The 9,639-nt window shown below is 38.7% G+C and overlaps 1 protein-coding gene across 1 annotated transcript; it reads right to left on the minus strand.

Annotated features, from left to right (window-relative positions):
* Positions 1–8,756: 8,756 nt before the first annotated feature.
* On the minus strand, positions 8,757–9,104 carry BEX5 (brain expressed X-linked 5). The gene is given in 2 exon segments (XM_017678479.2): positions 8,757–8,911; positions 8,914–9,104. Coding segments are annotated over 2 exon segments (333 nt in total). The 5' UTR covers positions 9,092–9,104.
* Between the last annotated feature and the right edge of the window lie 535 nt (positions 9,105–9,639).

Consider the following 9,639-nt stretch of genomic DNA (forward strand, 5'->3'; position numbering starts at 1 on the left):
CAGCATCCCTCCGAGATGCCCAGGGTCGCCTGCGTGGTCACAGGGAGGGTACCCAACTTCCCCAAGAGCGCTCAGCCAGAGCCCCACAGCCCTCTTTCAAGACCGGCTCTGTCTGAATTCAGAGCCGGGGTGGTAGTGCCCGCCAGGAAGCTGCCTTGCCGCCTTTAGTGGTGTGGCTGGGCCTCCCCTCTTCCCAGCCCACTTGTTTTCTCTCCCTGGGTCACCTCTGTTCATTTCCTGCTAAGCATAGAGGATTCACAAATCTACTTGTCCAGGCTCTTCCCTTCCCTGAACCTCAGACCCTCTTTGCCAACTGTCTGTTGGACACCACTGTCTGAACGTCCCTGAGGGGCCTCAAAATCCACATGCCCCGAACTGATCTCATCATCTTCCTTCTCGCCTTCTTCCTTCACCAATTTCCACATTGGAAACTTACACTCCAACATTTGACCTGTTCTCATCTAGAGAGAATGTCACACAGTTAAAAAAGAAAGCATTAAAACATTTAAAAATATGGACCTCAGATGCACGTATTCATCATAACCCTTGATTCACAACACTTATCGGGAACCCATACTTGCCCCTCTTCCTTCCCTTCCCTCCCCACCCACCCCTTTTTTTTGGTTTAACGTTTGGGAAACCACCACCCAGCCCGACACTGGAAAACTGCCAATATTAGAGCTGCTACAGTGTAGTGCCATATATATTTTTTTCTTTTTTAAGATTTTATTATTTAATTTATTTTTATTAAGGTATCATTGATATACACCCTTATGAAGATTTCACATAAGAAACACTGTGGTTAATACATTCACCCATATTATCGAGTCCCCCCTATACCCAATTGCACTCACTGTCCATTAGCATAGTAAGATGCCACAGAGTCAAGTGTAGTGCCATATATTTCATTTTGACAATATGACTATAATGTTTCTTGGTTTGGTTCTCTTTTTTACCCTGATTGGAGTTTTTTGAATTCTTGGATACATAGATTAATCTCTATTTCCTAATTTGAGTAATTTTCAGCCACTGTTGTTCAAAAATATTCTCTCCCTCCTTTCTCTCTCTCTTCTCTTGGGATTCCTTTAATGCACATGTCAGTATGCTTGATAGTGTCTCATGACTCTCTTAAGGTTTGCTCATTTTTCTTTTATATGAGGCACAATAAAATGCACGAATCTTAGTGCACTGCTTGATGAATTTTGACATGTGTATACACTCCTGTAACCATCATCTGGATCAAGATACCAAACATTCCTACTATTTTTTGCCCTTCATCTATTTCACCTATCCACCTCCCTCTTCTGCTAATGTAACCACCAATCTGTTCTCTATGTTTATGAGCTTATTTCAATTTTGCTTGTTTACTTGTTTTGATTTTTAGACTCCACATGTAAGTGAAATCATACAATACTTGTCTTTCTCTGTCTGATTTATTTCTGTTAGTATAATACCCTCTAGACCCATCCATGTTGTTGCAAATGGCAAGGTTTCATTCTTTTTTGTGGCTGAGTAATATTCCATTGTATATATGTACCACTTCATTTTTATCCACTCGTCTATTGATGGACTTTTTTTTGCTAATTATTCCTCATTATTTTTACTTTCTGCTCCTCAGACTGGATAATCTCAATTGGTCTATCTTCAAGTTAACTTATTCTTTCTTCTGCCTGCTCAAATATGATGTTTAAACCCTCTAGCAAGCTTTTCTTTTTCAGTTATTTTACTTTTCATCTCCAGCATTTCTGTTTAGTTCCTTTTTATATTTTCTTTCTCTCTATATATTCTATCTCCATACTGATATTGTGTATTTGCTGGAGCATTCTTTTCATTTCCTTCAGACCTTTGCCCATGGTTTCCTTAACTCTGTGAACATATTTAAGACAGTTGATCTAAAATCTTTGTCTAATTAGTCCAATACAAGAGCTTTCTCACAGTTAGTTTCTAATAATATTTTTTTCTTTACTGTGACTGGACCATACTTTATTGTTTCTTCATATGCATCTCAATTTGTGTTAGAATCTGATGTCTTGAATATTAGAAAGTGTCAACTGCAGAAATCAGATCCTCTCACTTCCCAGGGTTTGTTGTTGTTCTGTGTTGTGGGTTGTTGTTTCCTTGTTCAGTGCCTTTTAAAAACACTTTTGCAAATTCTGTGTTCTTTGTCACATGTGACCACTGAAGTCTGTGTTTTATTAGCTCAGTGGTCAACTGGTGTTTGGACAGAGTTAATTTAAGTGCCTAGAGCTAACAAAGGAAAAGAGAAATAGAAAAAAATACTTTTCCAGTCTTTGCAGATGAACTCTGAATTGGAATACTTTTGCTAATGATTTACTTTTTGCTTGTGCAGACCCTGAAGGCCAGACTAAAGTGGATGCTTAGGGTCTTCTCTGGCCTTTTTTGAGTATGGGTTTGCACTTTGGGCTTGCACATATACTTCTTGATTATCCAGTATATGTGAGATTTTAAAAGTGCTTGTTCACTCCATCTTATCTTTTCTCCAATTTTTCCTTCACAGCTTTCTCAGTCTGACTGTTGCTCTTCTGAAATATTCCTTGCTCTAGGCTCCTGAGGCCAATACCTATGACTTCAAATGCTTTTAGCAAAAGCCACCCAGGAAGCTGCCCCAACTCCAGTCCTGAAATTGCCTCAGCCTGGTGTGACAAAGGGAAATCTTTGTGCTGGTCCTTGAGGAACCCATCAGACAGACCAAGGCCTATAATTACAATTCTATGAGGATAGGATCCAAATTTCTCCCTCTGGTCTAGCAATATGAACCAGGACAGTAGTTTGCCATCCACAGATTGCTGCCAATCTAGGACATGGGGGATGATTGGGCAATTTATAATGTCTTACCACAAACTAGTAACTTCTTTCTTCTGTGGGAATGATGTGGCCATCCCAGAGGGCCTGAAGGGCAGAGCATTGAACTGAAGAGGATTATTCTCATGTCTTAAGATCTAATGGGGTTTGCCTGCTAGGTTTTGGACTTGCTTGGGACCCATCACCCCTTTCTTTCCTGTTTCTCCCTTTGGAATGTGAATATCTATCATATGACTATCCCACCATTATATTTCAGAAGCATTTAACTAATTTAGTTTCACAGTTCACATGGAAAGTAATTTTGCCTTAAGATGAATCACACCTAGAATCTCACTCATATCTCACTTAGGTAATATTTAGATGAGATTTTGTATTTTTGAATTTAGTGTTTATGCTGGAATGAATGAAAACTTTTGGGTCTGTTGCGATGAATGAATGTATTTTGCATGTAAGAAGGACATGAATTTCAGGGACCAGTGATAGAATATTATGGACTGAATGTTTGTGTTCTCCAAAAATTCATATGTTGAAGCCCTAATCCCCAGTATAATGGTATTTGCAGATGGGACCTTTGGGAGGTAGATTTATTTGAGGTCATGTGAGTGAAGCCCCTATCATGGAATCACTGTCCTTATAAGAAGAGGAAGAAACCAGAGCTCTCTCTTTCTTCAACATGTAAAGACACAGCAAGAAATTGGCAATCTGCAAACCAGAGAGAAGGCTCCCACCAGACACTGAATCTTCCAGAAACTTGATCTTGGACGTCTGAGCCTTCAGAACTGTAAGACAAAAGTGTTTCTGTTTAATCCACTCATTCTATGGTATTTTGTTGTATCAGCCAGAACTAAAAAGTGTAATTTATCAAAATTACATCAAAGAACACTATCAAGAGTGTGAAAAGGCAACCTACAGAATTAGGGGAAAATATTTGCAAATCATATATTTGATAAAGCTTTAATATTGAGTGTATATCAAGGACTTCTACAACTCAACAATAACAAAAAGAATCCAACTAAAAATGGGAAATGAACTTGAATAGACATTTCTTCAAAGAAGATATGTGAATGGCCAAAGCATATAAATACATGCTGAATATCATTAATTATTAGGTAAATGCCAATCTAAACCATTCTGAGATATATCTTCATACTCACTAGAATGGCTATTATAAAAAGAAACTCAGAAAATTATGTGACGATGAGGATGTGAAGGAACTGGAACACCTGCACACTGCTGGTGGGAATGTGAAATGGTGCAGCTTCTGTGGAAAACATTATGGTGTTTCTTTAAAATAAAAAACCCATGTAATTACTGTATGTTTCAGCAATTCCACCCCAAAGAATTAAAAGCAGAGGATTAAATGGATGTTTGTATTCCCATGCTCACAGCAGTATTATTCACAATCATCAAAAGGGAGAAGCAACACAAGTGTCCACTGAGAAATGAATAAATAATATATGGCATGTATATTCAGTAGAATATGATTCAACCTTAAGAAAGAATGAAATTCTGCTGCATGTTATAATATCAGTGAGCCTTGAAAACATTATGCTAAGTGAAATAATATCTGTATTATTCCACTTATACAAGGTATCTGGAATAGTCAAATTCATATATACAGAAAATAGAATAATGTTTACCAAGGGCTGTGAGAATGGGGGAGCAGTAAGGTATTGTTTGATGGGTAGATTTTAAGTTTGGAAGGATGAAAAATCTCTGGAGATGGATATTGGTGATGATTCCACAACAGTGTTAATGTACTTAATGCCCCTAAGTTGTATGCTTATAAATAGTTCAAGTGTAAATTTTGTACATTTTTCCCCAATAAAAAATTCAAAAATGGAAATTTTTAAGTGAACAATTCAGTGGTATGTACTATATTCCCAATATTGTATAACTACCACCTCTATCTAGTTCTAAACATTTCCATCATCCCAAAGTAAAACTCCTTACTCACTAAGTAGTTTCCCTCTCTTGCCCTCTCCCCCTGATTCCCTAGCAATCACTGAACTGTGTTGTATCTTGTATTGGTTTTCTAGCTCTGCCATAAAAAAACACTACAGGTTGGGTGATTTAAACAACAGAAATTAATTTCTCAGTTCTGGAGGTTGTAGTTCCAAGATCAAGTTGTCAGCAGGTTTGGTTTCTTGACAAGTCTCTCCCTTTGGCTTACAGATGGCTGTCTTCTTGTTATATACTCATATGGACTTTTTCTTGTGAGCAAACACTCCTGGTGTCTTTTTCTCTTCTTATGAGGACACCAGGGCTATTTGATTGGGGCCCACTCTTATGCCTTCATTTAGCCATATTTACTTCCCTGAAGACCCTAAATACACTACCTCCAAGTACAGTCACATTGAGAGGGTTTCAACCTATGAATTTGGAGGACACAATTAAGTATATAACATTCCACTCTCTGGTCCCCAATATTCATGTCCTTCCCATATGCAAAATACAAAATACATACATCCCATCCCAACAGTCCCCAAAGTTTTAACCTATCACAGCATCAACTCCAAGTTCAAAGTCTCATCTAAACATCATCTAAATCAAAGTTGGGTGAGACTCGAGGTATGATTCATCCTGAGGAAAAACTCATCTCCTGTTCTGAACCTGTGAAACTAAAGAAGTTATATACTTACAAATACAATGGTGACAATGGTGGAATCGATATAAAATAAACATCCTGCCACCAAAGGGAGCAATTCAATATCCTGAAGCTTTCCCCCTACGTGCTTTTTTAAAAGAGTTTTATAGTTTTAGCTCCCAGGTTTAAGTTTCTGATCCATTTTGAGATAATTTTTGTGTGTGATATAAGGTAAGAGTGTAACCTCATTTTTTTGCATGTGGGCATCCAGTTTTCCCAACACAATTTGTTGAAAGGACTTTTCCTTTCCCCATTGAATGGTCTTGACAACCTTGTTGAAAACCATTTGACCATATATGTGTGGGTTTATTTCTGGGCTCTCTATTCTATTCCATTGACTTTTATGTCTGTACTACACTGCTCAATTATTGTAGCTTTGATAGGAATTGCATTGCAATGGATAGATTCTCCTATGAAACCTCCAGTGGGAGCACAGCCCTGCCCACACATAGATTACTGATTTCTGGGCTCCATCCCTGTGACAGAATGAATTTCTGTGGTGATAACTTCTTTATAGCAGCCATAGGAAACCGGTACTAATAGTGAGTGGTAGGCTCTTTGGCGAATGAGTATTTACCACTATTTTCACCTGACCACTTTTTCCCTGAGACAAGAAGACAAGTGCTCCTTAGTTGTGGGATAAATCCAAAATGACTAAGGCAGATTCTTGCAGTCAAGGTTTTATATGGACAAAATTTTTTTTAATTTTATTGTTTATGTTACCCATATTGGAATGAGAGTGAAAGACATTACATAGTTTGCAGTTGAAGAAATACATCTTATTAAGACATACAGGCACTCCTCTTGAATTTTAATTTACAGTCTTGCTTTACTTGCAGATGATTATTTTTTACATATAAATATTAATCTTTGCCTTTATGGTTTCATTTTCTTGTTTTTCTAATGCTCAAATAGGACTTTACCTGTATACCCTTCTCCTGCATTCAGATTAATGTCTACCTATATTTTGTTTTAGTTATTTTATTGGTTTGTCTTTAATATATTTGAGATAAAAATGTATGCCCAGGTAACTCTCAAACTAATGTGCATCAGAATCATCTGAGAGCTTATTAACAATGCAGTTATCTGAGCAGTGTTATTAAAGAGTGGTTCTTGGGTGTGGGGCCAGAATTCTGTATTTTAAACAATCTCCACATTTGATTCTGAAGCATTTTCTAGGCTAGCAAACTTGGAGGAACACTGATAAATACTATCTTAAAAGAATCTCATGTGTTGACTTCAAAGTATAATTCCTCCACTTTGATATGTTTTTCACAAGATATATATTCTTGATAAATGAAACGACTTGCTTAGGGTCACACATTCAATCAGGGATAGTACAGAGAAAACAAAAGATATTTTAGTCATAAATTATATCCAATTATTCTCAGCTCTTACATGTACATCAGAATCACTGTGGGAGCTTTTACAGTGTAGTGATCCCTTGGTCTCACTTCTATTGAGTCTGATTCAATTTTTGTGGAATGGGTTCTGAGCTCCAGTATAAAACCTCAGGTAATTCAAACCTGCAACCAAGGTTGAGAACCCATGCACCAAAAATAATATAGCTGTCTCTTTGAAAAGGCAGTCTTAGTGAGAAAATAAAGCCTGATGTGTATAGGTTAATCAAAGCACTTTAAAAGTGCTTCCACAGGAAATATGTATATATTTATGCATGCCAGGTGGGTGACATCTTTCTATACTTAGGCTGTTTCTCCCTTCCCTGGATTATGCCATGACTGCTAGGCATTCCTTTCTCTCTGAGATATAATGAAGAAGGGAAGTTCCAAACTTGAACTAAAGCTGGGGCCTCCACTTTATCTAAGTGCAGAGATGTTTGATAAATTTATATGATGCAATGATTGTGGAGTGAAACCTAGTTTTCTGATATTTTAGTCAGTTCCTCAGGTGACTTCCGTGCAGCTAGTCTGTATAACACATATTAATAAACACTGACATATATAACATTACAAGTCTATGTGTTGAAATTGGTATATAATGCTTTCTCTGCCATGTTCTTTTCTAATTGCAAGCTGTGGGGACCAGAACCTAAGTTGCCTACAAATGATCAGACACAAACCTGGACCCAATGGCAGAACTCCTGACTTGGTTATAATTAACTGTTGTGCCCTACAACTTACTAGACCCTGTCCTAGGCACTGAAGGTAACTGGACAAATGAGACAATGTTTACTGGGAGAAGGGCACACTCTAGTTGGAGAGCAGTAATGGTGGTGGAAAATGTTCTAAAACCAGGATCCATCTACCAGGTTCGAGTCCTGGTCTGTTTCCCATTAATCTATGATTACAGGTTCACTGGGCACAGCAATAATCAAGGCAAAAAAGAGGGAAACTTCTCTGGCTCCATGTAGGTTAGAGACGAGACCACTTCTGAGTTGAGGGGGTTGTGTATCAGAATGGTCTTGGGGACATAAAGCCACTCCCACAATACCTGTTTATGTACAGAGTTAAATCTGTAGCAGTGGCCACACAGAAAATGGAGAGTAAAGGAGACTGGGCTACAGTCATCTGAGTGGGAAGGATAGGACAATTCTGAGTACACTATCATGAATGTCACTCAGATTTATCAAGGGGAATGGGAATGAGGAAGTCTGAGAAAAAGGACTGTTTGGATTCCTAAGTAGCACTTAGGAACTACCCACTGGTATTAAGTATAATTCTAAAGCAGGAGGAACCACACTCCTCATTTCTGGAAGGGCAGAATGGGGATTCAGACCACCGAAGGCTCAAGAGTTTAAAGAAATGTATCTGCAATGATTACCAGGTTTGTGCTTCTAATTAAGAGACCCAGTGTTAATGTAAGATTTATATCTTTAAATTGTGTCTCAAGTAATTATTGTCTCCTGTCCCTTTATAAATTGATTGATAAGTTCTTCTTTTTTTCTGACACATAACACATGTGTATTCATTTTGGAAAAATGAGAAAAACAGATAATCAAGAAGAAGTAAAGAAAATAAGAAAAAACATCCTGAAGTATATGTATGTTTATAACTAATATGCATGCTTTTAAATAGGATAGTGTATCTATAGATTGCTTTTTAAACTGCTTTATTAACTTTACAATATATAGTAAACATCTTTCCATGCAAGTTGATGAAACTCCCCTGCTGACAGAAAAACTTACAGACTCAGAAAAACTTAGACTAAGTCAAAATGAAATCTCCAATCAGAAAAATGACAGAACACTGAAGATTCACAGTAAAGGGCTCACCAGGAAAATGCAAATTTGGGAAGCAGGGGGGTCTATGATTATTAACCTCAGCATTCAAGGCATAAGGCAAAACTCATCATCATGGTCATGGTGAGGGGGATCACCTATAAGAATATGCAGACTGTACCTCAACTGAAGCTCCCTAATTTTCCTCCTTAGCTCTCTCATCTCCTCCATGAACCTTTCCATATTATCTGTATCTCCATCATGTCAAAGTTATTGACAAGCCTATGGGGCATATGATCTCTAACATCCTGGGTAGTGGGACCCCAACCCCTTCTATGATTTCCTCTGGGCTCTTGGCCTTCACCAACTTGCAGAGGGAGAGCTTCTTCATTCTTCACTGTGCCCTGCTCCCCTCCTTTGCTTTCCTGGGGGACATTTTCCATGTTGAGATTTTCTTTTTCCTTTTTCTTCTTCCTGGGAAATAAAAAGAAGAGGGATTGAATGCTTTGTAACTGGATTCAGACCTCCATCAGCGGTTTTCCCATCTGAGAGACTTCGTGTGTCCTCTAGAGGGCGCCCTAGATCCAGCCTTGTCCTAAAGCCCACCATTTTGCCAGACGATCCTTCCCGAGGCCTCTTCCCTCACCAAACCGTGGCGCGGGTGGTGGGCGGGACAGTGGCTGAGGCTCGTCCTGTTTCCAAGGATCCTGATATGCCCTCTACCGGCGCCCCATAGCTTACTATTCTACTCCCTTCCACAGGCCCACAGTATTTTAAAGACCGGGCCTGGTTTCTCCTGCCCTTAATTCGGTCAGGAAGGGCTGTGTGTCTCCCATATTCTGATACTCCTACACCAGTGTGCCCCGTCCCGGGCAGCACACTACCTGCAGAGATCAGAAGCAATCTTCCTCTCTCAGCCTTAAAATCTGCTGCACCAACGGACTTAAAGGCCTGCAGAAAGAAATGCGACAATGGCCAGGGCTGACCACTT

The sequence above is a fragment of the Manis javanica genome, chromosome X, assembly GCF_040802235.1.
Source record: "Manis javanica isolate MJ-LG chromosome X, MJ_LKY, whole genome shotgun sequence".
Classification (NCBI taxonomy): Eukaryota; Metazoa; Chordata; class Mammalia; order Pholidota; family Manidae; genus Manis; species Manis javanica.